Source organism: Hypanus sabinus, chromosome 12, assembly GCF_030144855.1.
Source record: "Hypanus sabinus isolate sHypSab1 chromosome 12, sHypSab1.hap1, whole genome shotgun sequence".
Classification (NCBI taxonomy): Eukaryota; Metazoa; Chordata; class Chondrichthyes; order Myliobatiformes; family Dasyatidae; genus Hypanus; species Hypanus sabinus.
In genome coordinates this window covers 75,360,808-75,379,041 of record NC_082717.1, presented here as the reverse complement: position 1 = coordinate 75,379,041, position 18,234 = coordinate 75,360,808, and the positions used below count along the sequence as shown (strand labels likewise).

General features: G+C 41.9%; 1 protein-coding gene across 8 annotated transcripts in view; it reads left to right on the top strand.

Annotated features, from left to right (window-relative positions):
• LOC132403025 (1-phosphatidylinositol 4,5-bisphosphate phosphodiesterase beta-1) overlaps positions 1-17,948 on the top strand; it is a 1,013,243-nt gene extending 995,295 nt beyond the window's left edge. For 4 of the 8 annotated variants that reach the window (XM_059986238.1, XM_059986241.1, XM_059986245.1 and 1 more), the window contains 2 exons: positions 8,742-8,824; positions 13,245-16,853. In XM_059986238.1, coding sequence (XP_059842221.1) covers positions 8,742-8,809 — 68 coding nt within the window. In that variant the 3' untranslated portion in view covers positions 8,810-8,824; positions 13,245-16,853. The other 4 variants (XR_009515160.1, XR_009515161.1, XR_009515162.1 and 1 more) reach the window with 4 other exon arrangements.
• The last annotated feature ends 286 nt before the right edge of the window (positions 17,949-18,234 follow it).

Sequence of the window (18,234 nt, the reverse complement as noted above, 5' to 3'; positions counted from 1 at the left end):
CCAAGTATTAATGGCAAAAATCACTACTGATGCAATTTAAAAACGGGTCCCTCTAAGTACAGTGTAGCGTCTAATGGCCACACAACTGACACTAGTTAGATTCTGTTTGGCAATAGTCCCCTGCCCCATTTAAGCAGCGTAGTGCCTCAAATATCCAAAGAAAACCCTGACAATTTTTTCAATTAGTTTTTGTTTGTTTTAAGAATTACCCTGATTAACCAGTGGTCCAATTAACCAGAATTGATTGTATTTAGTTTCAAAGCAGTGTTTTTACATAACAGTTTACTTATTATCCAGGAACATCCATTCAGAATTTTGAACTATCTATTAGGGTAAACAAAATGTTGACAATTGTGTTGCTTAAAAATATTTCATCCTCTGGATTATATACCCATACGTCATTCCTAATGAATGAACAATTAGTAGAGGGTGTTGCAAATCTTTAAAAGCCTAGACCCTTAAAATTACTCATTGCCAATATTAGTGGATGATTGAGCAAAACTTTGACAGAGGGGTTGATCACAGAGTACTTGTAATAACATTGTGACTCAATTCTCTGCTTACACAACCATTACTTTAAGATACACTTTAGCAGCATAAAGGAAATACAAGTTACACATTTATTTATTAAGTGATGGACCAACTCATTCTTCAGTCTTTTTATGTAGTACTGATGAAAAGGATTTCAGGTACATTTCTGCTTAACATGCCAGAAAAATTGGACAACCAGGTCAATTTGTGGAACTCGCTGAATTGGTACAATACAGTCTTCCAGCTGATTAAGTCAGCCTGAAGTACAACACGTACAACAGCAGCATTCAGTAAACAAGGTGACTTTCAAGCATATATTCTGTATGAAGTTTTGCGCTGTGTTTCTTTTCTTTTCGTACATATATATATATTAATATATGAATAAAGTTTATCTTAGAAATAAAAAAAGGAATGCTATGATTGCTCTGGAGAGAGGGTAGAGGAAATTCAGCAGAGTGTTGCCTGAATTGTTGCACTTTCATTATAAGGAGAGATTGGATCATCTAAATTTCTTCTTACTGCATTGGGGAAGACTGTGGGGTGATTTGACAGAGATCCACAAATTGAGAGGGATAGATAGGTCACGTAGTAAGAACTTTTTCTTTTTTCCCTTGATGGATGTTGAGACAAGAGGACAGGCTGTTAAGCTAAGAAATAGGAGACCTGGATGAGATCTGGAAATGAAACTTTTAACAGCGAACACATAGAATCTGGAATGTTCTGTTTGAGGCAGTTGAGCCAGGTACACTTGTGAAATTTAAGAGACATATATACAACTACTTGAATTACCAAGGCACATTAGGTTCATCACCTTTTACAGGTAAGTGGGATTAGTATTGAGGAGTGCAGTGGAAATTGTGGATCGAAGGGCTCATTCAGTGCATAACTCTATTACATTTTCTAGTGTAATAATTACAGACACCAAGATGAGGACAAGGAAGATTTTAATTGCTCATCCAACTAATTTGTGCCAGGTGAAGTGGATTAAAGTCTCAAAGTCTTGAGGCTACTTAAACATAGCTCAGATTTTCAGCTGCATGCTTCCTTTAAGCAATCCTGCCGTGACAATGAAATCATTATATTTCTATTTCAAAGTAAATAGAAAAATAAAAATTCAAATTGAAGTTGTCTGTCAGCATTTCTTCTGAGGATGAGAGCCCAAAAATTGCACCACGCTTCTTCTTTTGCATGAAAAAAGATTAAAGAGCAAGAATTTTCAATTACAAGTGTAACGCCCTGGCTATGGTTTCTACTGCTGTGCTGTGAGGTAGTTTCAGTTAGCAGATTTCTGTAGAAGCAGTGTGCCACACTGGAAAGTGTGTTTTGGTTTCAGCTAAGATAAGGACCGTGTTGTCCAACTTTGAATGTGAGTCAGCCAATCAGGCTTGTGGGATGTGACAGAAGGTTCTAGAGAGCTGTGGGGAAGAATTTTCTGAAGGACAGTAGAGTATGGTTTGAAGTCTTTTGGCCAGGAGCTTTGGAGCAGGGCAAGGGAAGATATGTGGGAAGGAGAGTCCCCATTGCAAGAAGCGCTTTGTGCAGCCGAATGGCTCCAAGGAGGAAGGAGCAATGCTCCTAAGAGAGCCAGTTCATTCGACATGGTCCTCGCGGGGAGTTCAGTGGCAGATGCTTTCACGTAGACTGTGGGTCCAGCATGTGAGTGAAGAGATATACTCAACTACTGCAATGTGAGCTCCAGTGATATGTGCACATTTGACCATAAGATGTAGGACAGAATTAGGCCATTCATCCCATCGAGTCAGTTCTGCTACTTCATCATGGCTGATCCCAGATCCCATTCAACCCCATACACCTGCCCTCTCACCATATCGCTTGAAGCCCCAACCAATCAGGAATCTATGAACTTCCTCTTTAAGTATACCCACAGAATTGGCTTCCTCCGGAGTCTGTGGCAGAGTGTTCCACAGATTCACCACTCTTATGGCTAAAAAAAAATTCCTCCTTACTTCTGTTCTAAAACAACAGACTGGTTTAACTGCAGTGTGTCCTTTTCTTTTTCTTTCTCTGTAACATTATTAAAGTTGAAAATTTGGTAAATATACTTTCTTTATAATTTTAAGCTGGTGTGCAATGTGTCATTTCTGATAACTGGCTATGGGCAGTATTTATACAGCATTCATTCAACTAGAGGTTTTTCTAATTGGAACATCATGCTGTTCTTAAACACAAAGTACACTGCAGACGCTGTGGTCAACTCAACGTGTACAACCAAGCTGGATGAACTCAGCAAGTCGGGCAGCATCCGTCGACTGCTCATTTCGATGGATGCTGCCCGACCTGCTGAGTTCATCCAGCTTGTTTGTACACGTTGATCATGCTGTTCTTTGTTTGGTTGAACCCCAAATTATACCGACCCTAGACTTACATTGGTTATGAATGGTGGCCTTCTCACTGCTGAGTTATGTAGCTGCTAGCAGAGTTACCTGATGGGTCACGTCTGTATGCAGACCCCAGTGAGTGGATTACATTTGTGGGGTTCCCATCTAGGTCTTGGGAATGCTCTGGGAATGCTGCTTAAGGACTGATTAAGCGGTTTATTTGTGTGTTTAAAGCAGTGCTTGTGGAAAGTGAGGTGCATCGCAGTTAAGATGCTTTATTATGGATGCTGCTGGGATTAAGGCTCGGTGCGATTCGTAATGGATATCCTTAAGTAATGCTTGTGTTCTGAGCAGGTGGATGTTCAAATTCCCAATGAACTGCTGCAATGAGTGCTGAGTGCTGTAAAAGTGATGGGAAAAGTTCTGCTGATTGAACAGCATTTTGACCAGTCAGCTGGTACCAGTGATGTAACTGAAGTTGTGCTGCCTGACACCTGGAGAGGCGGGCCATAGGCAGCCCATATTTTTAGAGAAGGAGTGCATGTAGTTGAGAGTGGCGACTTGAAAGACAAGTTGTTCTCATTTCTGCAGCGTGAGAAAAAAGAGCTGTGCAACATGAAAGGTCTAATGGGTCCTTCAGTGGCTGATTTATATTCTGAGCTGGTTTCGGCTATTACATCAGTGACTGATAAATGCCAAAGTGTTCCGGTGGAGAGCCAAAGTTATCATAGCCTGGGAGTGTTCTCCGCAGTCAAGCCCACACCCAAAGGGGAAGAAGAATATGAGTCTTGGGTGGAGCAGACATCTCAAATACTCAGTAAGTGGCAGTGCTCAGATAATGTGAAAAACAGAGACAAGCAGAGACTTTAATGGGTCTGGCAGCTGATAGAGTGAGGTTCCGAGAGGCAGGAAACACATTAACCACATCACCTAATTACTTGCAAGCTCTGGAAGATGCTTTTGGCACTGCTGAAAGTGCAGACCATCAAATGATGAGGTTTTGGCACACATTTTAGGTGTAAGGAGAGAAACTGTCTGTCCACCTGTTCAGGTTGGAGAAACTACAGCATGGTTTGTGCCACAAAGGGGGCATTCAACTGTCTGAGAGAAATTGCTTGAGAATGGAGCAAGTTGTTAGTGACGCGCTGTCACATGACGTGATTGCTCTACATATTTGAATGACCTGCAAAATCCACCCTCCTCCATCTTTCACTGAGTTACTCAGAGAAATCAGAGAAGAGAAAAACATGATTGAGAAGCGGAACATTTCCAAAAGTCGAGTGGTGTCTTCAGTGGTTCCCTCTGCTGCTCAAGTGACTCCGATGCTACAGAGATAGAGCTTTTGAGGAGTGAGGTGGAAAACCTTTGAGCTGAGCTGACTCAATAGATACCTGCTAATCTTTCAGCTAAACGTGACTCGACCTTTGGGAAACCCAACCCATCTGTAGGACTTACGATGCAGAGGAATGATGCTGAAAAGAGTCTCTTGACTAGAGAGGCGCTGGGTTTTTCTGTTACAACTATGGAGGAGATGGACATTTCAAGTGAGACTGAGAGACAGGGAAATCTTGGAAAAGTCAGTGGTTAATCAAACAGTGAAGAAAAGAGGCAAAATTACAGTGGGACCCAGTAAAGGAATGAGCTGGCATCTCTGCAAGTCAGTCAGTCATTCCAGTCAGTATATCAAGGGAAATACTAAGGTGCAAGACATTATTCCTGAAGGCTTAGTGGGACCAAGTTCTGATGTATTCATACAGATTGAAGGTGTTTATGCTAGAGCCATTCTTGACACAGGTTCTCAAGCTACCTTGCTTTATAGATCCTTTTACAACAGTATTTGATGCATTTACTATTGATGCCACTCAGTGCCCTTGAGATTTGAAGCCTTACTACGATGAGTAGCCATACAACGGTTACTTGTCAGTGAAACTGAGATCACTGACACACCAGTGTTGGTCTGCCCTGGTCCGGTTGAAAAGGGCGAGGCTTCCATTCTTGTGTAACGAATACTTCCATTGTGTGAGCATGCAAGGGGAGAAATGGACAGAACTTTTTGAAGATCCTGAGCATTCACCCTGTATTCGGAGCTGCTTTTGAGAAGGTGCAAGTTCCTCCTGAGCAGGATGATGAGTGGAAATGAGGAACTGTGTGCTACACCCTGTCAACACGTGGCATGCTACACCCTGCAGGAGTAGCTATAGTAAATTTGCTAGAATGTCCAATGCCTCAGCCATCCCAGTGAATGTTCCTGATGATCAGGAAGTTTAGTCACGCTTGCTGCAGGAATGCCGGCGAGACCTGAACTGCAGAAATCTTCGGCTGTCCATGCAAACAGGATGACCTCAGGAAGAGCTGTTACCCTCAGACGTGGAATGTCAACTGCCCGTCTTTTTCCTGTGATGGTAATGTCTGGTATTCCGGGGAAAATGGAAGAGAAAAAGTCTCTTGGATCGAGGAAGCTGACATTGAATGTAAAAGGAGAGTAACTGAAAGGTTAGTACGTACGTAAAGATGTGTTTTCTACTGACAAGTTTGATCTTGATTGTTCCAAGAATACTTGCCACACTCTTAGAGTGACAGAAGACACACCTTTCTGAGAGAGGTCTCGCCTGTTAACACCCGCACAGGTTGAAGATTTTTGGAAGCACCTGCTTAAACTGAAGAAAGCTAAGTTCAGTTATGGGGCAGAGGGGTCTGAGCTGCCAGAAGGTACAAGTGTTGGACATGAGGAGGCATCCCCATATCTCCCCAGGAAGAGTAGACAGGAAAAGTCACAAGAAGTGCCTGAGGCTGAAGAAGCTGAGGATAAGATAAGAAAGTCTCAGAGTGTCAGGAAACCTGCAGATAGGTTGCCATATAATGCATTGGTGAAACAGTGTGGCATCCATCCCAATAGTGAGATTTGTTACTTCCATTTACAAATGGATTGAGGGTCCTGAAATCACGAAATTCATTTGAGTACTGTGTGAATGGTTTAATAAGTTCCAAAGTCATGAGGATGTGACAATTTTGGTGTGTGGGGTGGGGGGGTGCAGTGTAATGCTTTGGTTAAGATTTCTAATGCCATGCTGTTACATTAGCTGTTTTCTGTAGAAGCAGTGTGCCATAGTGGAAAGTGTGTTTTGGTTTCAGCTAAGATAAGGACCATGTTGTCCAACTTGGGAATGTGAGTCAGCCAATCAGGATTGTGGGATGTGACAGAAGGTTCTGGAGAGCTGTGGGGAAGAGTCTTCTGAAGGACAGTAGTCTGGTTTGGAGTCTTTCGGCAGGAGCTGTGGAGTGGGACACAAGGGAAGATACTGCAGAATCCGTTGGAAGGAGAGTCCCCATTGTAAAAGGTTCCAAGGAGGAAGGGCCAATACTCCTGAGAGAGCCAGTTCATTCCAGCTGGTCTTCGAGAGGAGTTCGGAATGTGGCGGATGCTTTCACGCAGACCATGGGTTCAACACACGAATAAAGAGAGACAGCCCTTACTACTCCAGTATGAGTTCCAACGTTATGAGCACATAAGACCATAAGACATAGGAGCAGAATTAGGCATTTCAGCCCATCAATTCCGCTCTGCCATTTCATCATGGCTGATCCCAGATTTCATTCAACCCCATACACCTGCCCGCTCACGATACCCTTTGATGCCCCAACCAATCAGGGATCTATCAACTTCTGCTTTATATATGCCCATGGAATTCGCGTCCACCGCAATCTGCAGCAGAGCATTCCACAGATTCACTGCTCACTGCTCTCCTTACCTCTACTCTAAAATATTGGACTGGTTTAACTGCAATGAGCCCTTTTATTTTTTCTTTCTGTTTTCTGTAACTGTTAAAGTTGAAAATTTAGTAACTATACTTTCTTTATAATTTTATGTTGGTGCACGATGTCATTTTTGATAACTGTATATGGACAGTATTTACACAGCGTTCGTTCAAATCAAGGTTTCTTTAATCGGAACATAACGACATTCCTGTTTGGCTGAACCCCAAATCATACCGACCCTAGACATTTTGTTTATGAAAGGTGGCCTTCCCACTGCTGAGTCACGTGGCTTCTAGCAGAGTTAGCTAATGAGCTAAGTCTGTATACATGCCCCAGTGAGAGAGTAACATAAGAGTCATCAAATTGTCATTGGGTCTCCCTGTTGCATCAGCACACTGAAAATTGTCACTGTAACATTCCCTGCTGATTTGCTGCAGTCTTTTTGCACTTTTCTGGTCTGATTATCACACCCATTTCTTAAATGAATGCAGTCGCAATGCAACAATCTTTCAGCTGTAGGGCAGTTTTACAGCTGAAGGCATAGATACAGCAATAATGGGAGAAATCTCCTCCAGAGATTAGAGAGACACAAGCAGGTAGCTGAAGATCAGTGTCTGCAGAGGACATGTTGTTTGTACACAAGACCCAGGATTATAGCCTGGGCACTCCCGGCCTGTGGCTTCAAAGATCTCCCTATACATGACTACCTGCAATTTATAAAGTCTGCACCATAGGCAAATGAGTGTCTGCAGAGGACATGTCATTGTACATTAGACCCAAGACAATAACCTGGCATCTCTGGTATGTGGCTTCAAGGATCTCTCTGTATTTGACTACTCGCAATTTGGGAAGTCTGCACAATAGGCAAATGACAGCACTCATTTTGCCTTCTTCTATGGACAGAGGGAGTATGAGAGACCTCCCAAATACAGCAGTGAGTAGCAATCTATGTGGTAGAGATTAGCAACCACTGCCTGGAGGAACGCTAGGACGATTAAGCTGAAAACAGCCCTAACTTCAATGGTCAAAATTATCAAGGCACACACACACAAAGATATATGAGGTTTCAAGAGATCATAGGACATAATAAGAACTGAGAGCACATTTGGAGTTTGGACTCTTTAAAGAACAGCTTTAGGGGAATGGGTTTACTAAAACCTCATTGCTTTATGATTAAATAGGAACACGGTAAATGGAGGTAGACCTTGGCAACTGAGGAATCTGAATTTGAAAAATAAATCTGGAATTCAAAATGAAGTCTGATTAATAAAGACCACAAAAGTTTTAGCTTTTTTCTCTTCCCTGTGGAGTACTTATATTTTTGTCTACCCAACATACTCTTTGTATGTGTCCTACGTTGTTATATTTTCTGCAAGTTTTCTCTAGTATGAGAGCACCTGCCATAATGGTAACACAATTTGTTTGGCCAGGCTGATCTCGGCCGAGACATTACAAATTTGGACAAGCTCACTTTAATTCCTAATTGCAACTCAATTGCATCTCTGTCTGTTGTTTCCAATGATATAAATAGCAATGATACTGCTATTTTAAATGTAAGTTGTGCTTCAGTTAGGAGACATTTTGAACACTTTCTAGTAAGATTCAACAAGCTAAACAATTTGCATCATCAAACCCATTACCAAGCTGACAATGCTCACATATACTGTTCAATTCAGCCATGTACACTGAAATGGACTCCCCTTTCACTTGATTTCACTTGTAACCTACCATGTTCTGCAATCAAGAATGGTTTTCCTTCTAAATGTTCCGGCATTACTTTCACAATATCAGCAAAGCTCACTTTGGCTGACTTGTTTGGAGCAGTCAAATTTCTAAGTGAACTGTATGCTTTAAATCCAAAGCACATAGTAACATTGGCACTTGTTTCTCATTAGCTAGTTATTCCATTTGCTTTAAAATGCTGCTCAATCCATTCAGTACATATAATCTAGTTATCTGTCATGTAATCAAATACATCAATCTTTCTGATGTAGTCAGCTGTTTCTACTCCTTTTTAATGATTATCACCACTTGTACACATTGTTTATGAACTCATGAATTTTTCTGTTTTATGCCTTTTTAAATTTAATCGTCTTTCCTTTTTGCAAAGAAAAGATGCTGCTCTGAAGAAAAAAGACAGACTGCGTTTCTTTAACTTGACGGTTTCTTGCTGCACATTTTAAATAAAACTTAAACAGGTAGGTAGTCATCTTGGGTTCATATAAAAAATACAATTCTTGCATACGTCTTATGTGCATGTATTTAGCTAGGGTGCCAAAGACTTTTGCACAGTACTGTATTTGTTAATGTGGAGCAGATAACGAGGTTGTAAATCCGGTGGGAGCAGATGATGTTGGGAATAGAAACATAGAAAACCTACAGCACAATATAGGCCCTTCTGCCCACAAAGCTGTGCCGAACATGTCCTTACCTTAGAAATTATATAGGGTTACCCATAGCCCTCTATTTTTCTAAGCTCCATGAACCTATCCAGGAGTCTCTTAAAAGACCGTATCGTATCCACCTCCACCACCATCGTTGGCAGCCCATTCCATGCACTCACCACTCTTTGTGTAAAAAAACCTACCCCTGACATCTCCTCTGTGCCCTCTTGTGCTAGCCATAGGTGAAGTGCCGTAGGAGGGTTGCGGGACAGGTGGCAGAAAACAAGTGGTGTGGGTGCAGACACACCTAGCCCTGAGACATCAGGATTGATGATCATTACAGAATATGTTTCTGGTGCTTCCCACTCCTTCCCCTCTCCCCTTCCCTTTTCCCAACCATCCAGGATTCTCTCCCCCTGCCGCCTTCCCATTGTCTATCCACAATAGAGACCCATATCAGAATCAGTTTATCATCACTCACTTACATCACAAAATTTGAGTTTTTTTTGTGGCAGCAGTAAGTTGCAATACATGAAATCAACATATAAAATGATTACAGTACTATGCAAAAGCCTTAGGTTGGATATATATATATATATATATCCAAGACAGTATTGTACCTCCTTGCTACTGTTATGTTTTCCAACTTCAAAACATTAAACTAATTAAAAGCAAATATATTTACAATATTACTGAAATATGAAATACATAGCACCTTTGATACTTCTTAAATACTTAAAGGAAAATCAGGAGAGAGAAAACTCTCAAGTGATTACTCCCAGAGGGAAGAAGGTCACATACACTGGGATCTGAAGAATTCAAAAAGAACAAAAGGAACAAGGAAGACTGCAAAGGAAATAGAAAGCATATGTCCATTCAATGCAGTGAGCAAAGTGCCTACTGAAGGAGTTCTGTTGAGAGAGTCTACCCTGATATCTACATTGCACTCAAAACTGGGCATGCCAAGGTTGATAAGTTCCTCACACTGGACCGATTGTTAGCAGGCAATCTCTATGCACTATCTGCATGTATATGAAAGATATGAGCAGCAATGAGATCTTCTAGATGCCATCACAATCTGTTTACAATTGAGAGTATCCAAATACCTTCCATCTCATGCCTCCCCCCCAACACAAAGATTTGTAATGGGGTACTCTGCTTTTGGGGATATCAGAGGCTTTAGTGCACTGGGATAACAATGGAATCGCTATGTCCCAGCAGAACGATTACATATTATGAGCATCAAGAAGTATCAATAATCACTGTATATCAATCAGAATGCACACTAACTAATTTTGGTTGTCTGCCCTAAATACTACTTGAATAAACATGCCGGCATTTTTTTAAGTGATCTCTTTGCTTGGTGAAAGGTGGCAGATAGTTTGGGAGAATTCAACGTACATTCCAAGATCGCAATACTAGAGTGCAGGAAATTATGTGCAGCCTACGTAACAAATGTGATTTCATTTACCAACAGAAAAAGTGATATATCTCAAACAGGCACTTCCACCATGAGGTACGTACAATATTCAGGCTGTATCTAGCAAATACATTGAGGACTGGGGCCATGGAACTAAACATCCATTGCCTACGATGGGATGAAATTTCAACTTAGCTGCTCATTGCATGTGCAAGGCTGCTACTCATTCTACGCTGAGAAGGACTAGGCCACCCCCTCTCTACCTTGGCAAAGAAAAGCAATCCAGTTGTAGGGCTTCCAGATCTGCATAAATCATACCCCAGGCTGCAACACTATTAAAATTATCAGAGGGGTATAAAATAATCAATTCTTCTGGCATTCGTTAACCATTCCACAACCAAACACACTTAAAAATTCATTTACCTTAAAAAAAACTGAGCAAAACCATTTGAAGACACACAAAATAGTTAAAGTTAATTGAAGTTAGTAAACATTTGTGTAAATTACATTATAATAACTGCTCACTATTCCTGCATCAAGCATAAACACTGTTCTGTTATTTGAGGAACCAGATGGTCTATCCCTGCTTCTTCTTTCTTGTCTTCTTCTTGGAGGCAAGTGGAGCAGGAGGCATTCCTCCCCAGGGCAGGTTCAGGGGAGCTTGAGAAGTCTATCCTCCATCCCAAGGGTTGTGTGGTGTCAGCAGGCAATCGGGAAATCTCAGCGATCAGCTGCGCAGAAACGCAGCAAGTTGTGAAATTCAGCACCGTCATTGAAATGAAGCCCAACAGTTAGACTTGAAATGGCTTGCTTTTGCAACATAGTTAATACAAGTTCTTTAAATCAGAAGGGAGAAGAGCATAAAATTAAGCTTTTTTTTCAAAAGTAGGCTTTCAGTAGAAATAGGAACAACTGTAAACTGTAAACTGTAAACAACTGTAATGAGTGTGAAATCAGCATACCTGATGACTATGTCGTTTCCCCAGTCTCATAATGGAACAAGGGAGCCACAGTGGCAATTGCTCAAGGCAGCACAGAAACTTAATTTTTTGCAGCTGAAGTGTGAACATCTCATTTCCTCAGAATTACAGCCCAGTCACCACAAGCACCATCTTAAAAAGTAAAAATTGTCTTGCCTTCAAGTGAGTGGTGGAAATAGTAAGTCAGAAGTAGTTTGAATACTTGGAATCTCTTTTCTAAAAAGTGAAACAATTTAAGTAAGGGAACTCTTTCCAGGAGACCAGATAAAATGAAGCAACCCCTTTCAGTTAAAGTCTTCCTTTAATACTGGCAACATTAAACTGTTCCATTGTCCACTTAATGATGCTGAATCATTAAACAATGTTACCTTTTGAAAATGTCTCATTTCCTCCTTTAAACCGGCTCTATTTAGTTACGGGGCATCACTATTCAATGCAACAAAATGAGAAAATGTTGGAAAAACTCAGCAAGTCAGGCAGCATCTGTGAAATGAAAACAGTCAACAATTTGGGCGTGACTTCCTCAAATCCTTCCTCACAGCCCCAAAACATCAACTTTTTCTCTTTCTATAGACGCTGCCTGACTTGCTGAGTTTTTGCAGCATATTCTGTTTCTGTTTCAGATTTCCTGCATCTGTGGGTTTAATTTACTAGCAAGTTATGTTCCCATGTTGTGGAACGTAAGCTCTCAGCAAGGTTTTCTCTATGATACTGAAAGGAATTTATGAGTTGAGGAACAGGCACTTTAAAAAAAAATTACTTTTTGCATTTCTGTGCCCAACCTTGGGACCCACAGGGTGCCTAAACAGTCAAAGTTGAAAATATGTATGTAACCCCCTGGGTCGCCTCAGGCTCGCTCAGCTCGTTCCCGTCTGGGGGAGCAGCCTTCGGCCCCGCCAAACTGGGTAATCAGCTGGTGTGCATGCTGTGTGATGTCCCCTCCTCGCCCAAAAACAGACAGTACACCATATCCGATTAAATGAGTACAATTTATAAAGGTTACTATAACTAAGTGATTAATAATGATACAGTATATATGAAGAAAAAAATAAAGAAAAGGCGCCAAACTTATCAAAGTCCAAACCACTTCGTGCACAGCCGTTGGAGCTCAATTACTGAAGTCTTCTGGCCACCATTCGATCCCCTCCGAACTCCTCGACTCGCAGCTTAGGACCATCCGAAGTGGTCAACCAAGCACATCTAGCTTCATCTCCTCTCCTCGGAGTACCTCCTGGCCTCGGACCCCCGCTTGGGGTCCATTCCTCGCCCAGCTTACAGCATCGCGTCCTCTCTCTCTCAAACCCTCGTGCCGATCTCCCCAAAAGCCCGCCAACAATAGCTTACAGACTCAGAAGAAAGAACAACATTAATCCCAATTGGTTTACAAAGGAATACAATTCTCGTTATCAGTAAATTTTAACTCAAACAAGCTTCCAGCACTCTCTCGCAACAAAGGAGCATTCCTGCTTTTAACAAAACAAAGAAGCCATTTTGATCAACATACACAGTAACAAAGAAAAAAGAAGAAACCCCCTTTACATGCAGGTCAAGTTGTTCGCACTAAGCTTCCTCAACCAACAATGTTATTTGATCAAATAATGTCGTTATTTTGTAAATGTTTATCATTAAAAAATAAGATGCTTAAAATCTGAAACAAAACTGGAAAATCCAGTAGAAATCCAGTAGTTAAATGTCAAGTAGTATCTGCATAGAAGTTAATCCATCTTCAACCTGAAATGCTGACTCTGTTTTTCTACGTAAGGATGCTGCCTGGCCTGTGTAATGTTTCCAGCATTTTGTGTTTTTAATTAATCTTTTTTTTTGATAAATATAGATAGGCCTTTGGGGATCCTCCTCTCCTTTGATATAACGTCAAGGGATCAGGTCATCCAACAGATAATAATGGTGAAAGGCAGGAACACAATGGAGAATCAAGATAGATTTTGCACCTTGATCAAATCAATGTGGGCACCAACTCCATGAGAAATTGCTGACCTTCTGCCCTCTGACATTCAGATCAGTTCTGCGCTCTACAACACAGAAATCAGAGAGGGCTGGAAGTCAGGTACCCGTACATCCGAGCTACTGCTTTGCCTCAGGACTTGTATTGAGAAATATATCTGACATAACCACTATATATACCTGAAATATAATCACCATGTATTAGCTATTTACTATACTATGTAATTACTTCCAGGTACTGAATATTAGTATGTATTATTTTACTAGACACATTTTGTTATGTGTTGTTTTCACTAGATACTTTGTACTCTCTTAGCTGCATATTATGGCACTTACAGGCCACCTGTTTGTTTAGCAGCACTATTAGCTGAGATGTATCCCATGTATTACACTCAGCCTTTGTTTAGTATGAGATAACGGTGGCGGACAGGATGCTGCGAGCAGAATGTAATGTGAGGGAGGTTGTCTGGAAAACATAATCTTGGCCACGAATAAGGTCCCAATGCGAACGGGTGAAAAATAATGGTGACGCACCGAGAGCTGGGCAAGAGCGATTGATTAGTTAATATATAGATGATATGCAATTATCAATTGATTGGGTATGCTGATGAAACCGAAATGTAACTGAGATAAGAAATTACTATAAAGAATGCTGTACACTGGAGCTCGGTGGGCTTTCGGTGACGTTCATTGATTGCCTCAGCCTTTGTTTGCAAATAAAGGTTTAAACTTCTCGAAGAATTGTCTGCGTCTCCTGGTCATTTCAAGTAACCACCACAAAATTGGCGACTGCAGCAGGACCGGGAAGAGACCCGAGGAAAAGATTCGGTGGGTTGAGGCCACTTCCCGGTCCCTCGGGAGCCCTCACTGAGCTAACAGAATTATGGGTGCACCCAGAAAAAAGATAAGCGCTTTTTGCGACAATTTGGATTGAAATTCTGTTGGTTTTGGGGGTCTCGGGGACTCAGAAGTGTGTAGCAACTGCCGAAGGATCTCTCCGATCCAACAAATCTGGCAGAATTGAGGGTTTGACAGGAGGCTCAGAGGATTGATCGAGAACACTGCAGTGGGGGTAAGTATGAATAAGGTAACAAGAAGTTGAGTAAAGAAAAATCCATGTGGTGTTGGTAAATCCCTGTGGGTACCACTTCACACAAAGCGAAGGGCTGAACGGGCAGGGTAAGGAATAATAGAGTAAATCCCTGTGGATACCGCTTCGGACAAAGCGAAGGGCTGAATGGGTAGGGTAAGGAATAATAGAGTAAATCTCTGTGGATACCACTTCGGACAAAGCGAAGGGCTGAACGGGCAGGGAGAGTGAAGAGAAACTTCTGTGAGTACTGCCCTAGGTTGAGGGCTGCTCAGACAGAACGGAACAGAAGGTAAGAAGAATTTGATAAATTGCTTAAACACTGGTAGAATAAACTGTAGGGCTAGGCGTGGAGATAGGATCGGGGAGGTATTTGAACTGTGAGATTTTTTTTTAAAGAAATAATACCTAAGAGAAGAAGAGAATAACATGGCGGAAGAAAAAGGAACAGCAGTAGACATACGGTGCAAGAAATTCCCAGTAAGTAGAGGTGAGATTATTGCAATTTCAGAGAAATGGGAAAAGAGAGCCAAAAACCGGTGCACAAAATGGCCAAAAGAAGTGACATTCGATGTAAGCTTGTGTGAAGAGATGGAAGCACTAATTAAAAATCATAAACCAAACAATAAGTCCAAGAAAAGGGAGGAAAGGAGAGAGCAGGAGATAGAAGTATTGAAACTTTATAGGATGAAGGGAGAAAGATTGAGAAAGACAGGCAGGATATTGATAATAAACGAAAAAGACAAAAGGGAACCGGAAAAACAGGAGGAAAAACCTAACAGAAGCCCGGCTTCAGCTCTATACCCGCATCTGAAAGAACTAGAAAGACACCCTCCCTATTATGAGCAGGGAACACCCAAGCAATGCCCCATAATATCAGGAACAATGAGCCTGCAGGGGGAAGTAGAGGTCTGGGACCATGAGGAGGAAAGAAGGAAATATGAGAAGGTGAGAGAGGTGCTGAGGAATGAGATAGAGGGAGAAAAGATAAGATAGAACAGGAAAGAAGGGAGATGGAAAGAAAAGTGGAAAGGCTACAGAAGCAGAGAGAGAAGTGGGATTATGAGGAGTATCGGTTATACTGTAGAGACAGACAGACTAGAAGAGAACAGGAATCATCTAGACGGCAAGAACGGAGTGAGTTGAGAGGAAGTTAGAGGAAGGTAGGAGACGAGAGTTTGGGGGAAGTACGAGAGAGGACGGAGAGGCAGATATTGGCGATGGAAGAGGGGACTAGAGTGGAGAAGGAGCAAGGAAGAAGGTATACCCCAGGAAGGTATGAGTGGCAGCCAGTAGTACTAGGGCCAGCAATAGATAAAGAACCAAGTGAGGAAGGAAGCTTGATTACATGGAACGGGGAGAAGGAAATGCTGCCATTGCTGGTAAAGGATCAGGACAAGTACAGTATATCCCTTGGGGATTCCAGGACCTGGAAGGGCTGAAAAATACTCTGCCTAGTCTGCACAAGGGGGCAGGAAAGTGGATTAGAGCCTTTTGAGGAGGAAACAACGGGACGATTGTTGGCTATGGGAGATTTGAAGGCACTGCTGATAAGGTTGATGGGAACTTCCAAGCTGAAAGAACTGATGGAAATGGCTGGCTTACAGAATGTGGACAGCCCACAGACTGATGGGGCCAATTTTGATCCAGTGAGACAGAGGGTATGGCAGAGCCTCAGGAAGCTTTATCCACCCAGAGTAGACCCCAAAGCCTTAAAGGGGGAACTACTGGGAGACACTGAAAACCCAGCAGCCTATGTAGAAAACCAGTTGAAAAGATGGAGACTGGAGACTGAGCAAGAGGTGGAAAATAGCTTGTTTCTGAACTCACTGTTCTGTCAGAGCATTTTGGATGCAATGCCTCCACAGGTCGTCTAAATTGGAGGAAGTGGTTGGGCTGTCATCACTGACACTGAATGATCACTGAGCATTCAGTGATCACGTAGTCCACGCGGTGGAGAAATATCGGAGAGACAAATGAAAGCTGCTGAGCAGCAAGAAGAGGTGCAGCGAAAGCTATTGCAAATGCAGCTCGAAGAACTGAAAAAGGACAAAGAAAAAAAGCAAAAAGATGCTGCCAGCCGTCACTAGTGTGAGTACAGCCATTACACCATTAGATGGAGGAACCAGGCATTCTGTCAGTCAAGGGCCAGAAAACCCCATGCCAATAATGAATGTCTTCGGAGGAGCATTTCCACAGATGCCCTATCAGGGACAGAGTAGAGTTAAGCAACAGCCCAGACAGGACTGGAAGTCCCAAGGAGGGGGGTAGAGGAGTTATGGGCAGACTGGTTAGAAAGCAAACTAGGGGGTTGGGGTGCGTGGCTGACTAAATTGGCAATGACTGCAGGCATTGTGCTGATAAGTTGTGCATTTATTCTGTGCTGTTTTCTTCCATGTCTCAAGACTTTGATAATGCGTGCGACAGCAAAACAATTCCCGATGCTCCTGGAAATTGTTGAATCTGGCCCTAGACAAGGAGAAAAGCCGATGATGTACTGTTACAGTCTGCACGATGCACCAAGCGGACTTGGGAGGTGTTAATGATGTGGACACTAGTCTGTAAGAGTGTCTGAGTCTTTTTTCCTGTCTCAGCTACGGAGGGACAGGTTTTTGGCTCAGCAGCCTAGGATAACAGAGAGAGATCATTTTGAGCTCTGAGTATGGAAATTGTAGTTGACCCAAATTTGGGATAAAAATGCTGGACTTTATTTTGGCGTTGGTGCACGGCCTCTGAGAGTTCTCTTCCTGTGTGAGACCCTGTGGGTCTCAAAGGGGGGATTATATTGAGAAATATACCTGACATAACCACTCATAACCACTATATATATACCTGAAATATAATCACTATGTATTAGCTATTTACTATACTATGTTATCACTTCTAGGTACTGAATATCAGTATGTATTATTTTACTAGACACGTTTTGTTATTTGTTGTTTTCACTAGATACTTTGTACTCTCTTAGCTGCATATTATGGCACTTACAGGACACCTGTTTGTTTAGCAGTACTATTAGCTGAGATGTATCCCATGTATTACACTCAGCCTTTGTTTAGTATGAGATAACGGTGGCGGACAGGATGCTGCGAGCAGAATGTAATGTGAGGGAGGTTGTCTGGAAAACATAATCTTGGCCACGAATAAGGTCCCAATGCGAATGGGTGAAAAATAATGGTGACGCACCGAGGGCTGGGCAAGAGCGATTGATTAGTTAATATATAGATGATATGCAATTATAAATTGATTGGGTATGCTGATGAAACCAAAATGTAACTGAGATAAGAAATTACTATAAAGAATGCTGTACACCGGAGCTCGGCGGGCTTTTGGTGACAAGTTCATTGATTGCCTCAGCCTTTGTTTGCAAATAAAGGTTTAAACTTCTCGAAGAATTGTCTGCGTCTCCTGGTCATTTCAAGTAACCACGACACTTGCTGCCAGGACCAACAGTAGTTCTGGATCATGCTAAGGTGAGCAGCCTGATTTTTGATGCATCTTCTATTTGTTCTTCTATTTTATATGTTTAATAAATTAACCATAATTGAATGCACTTGACTTATTATTAATGTGTTCATGTATTTTCATATTGATTACTGATTTAAATTGTTTATAAATATCTCTGAATATCTTCAGCTTCTGTTCCTATATCTTTTGTCCATTTAATGGTAGAGGTTGTGGGTTTGGAAGGGCTATTGGTGCAGCTTGAGAAAGTAACTACAGTCCACTGTGTAGGGATGACATACTGCAGTCCTGGTGGTGGGAGAAATTA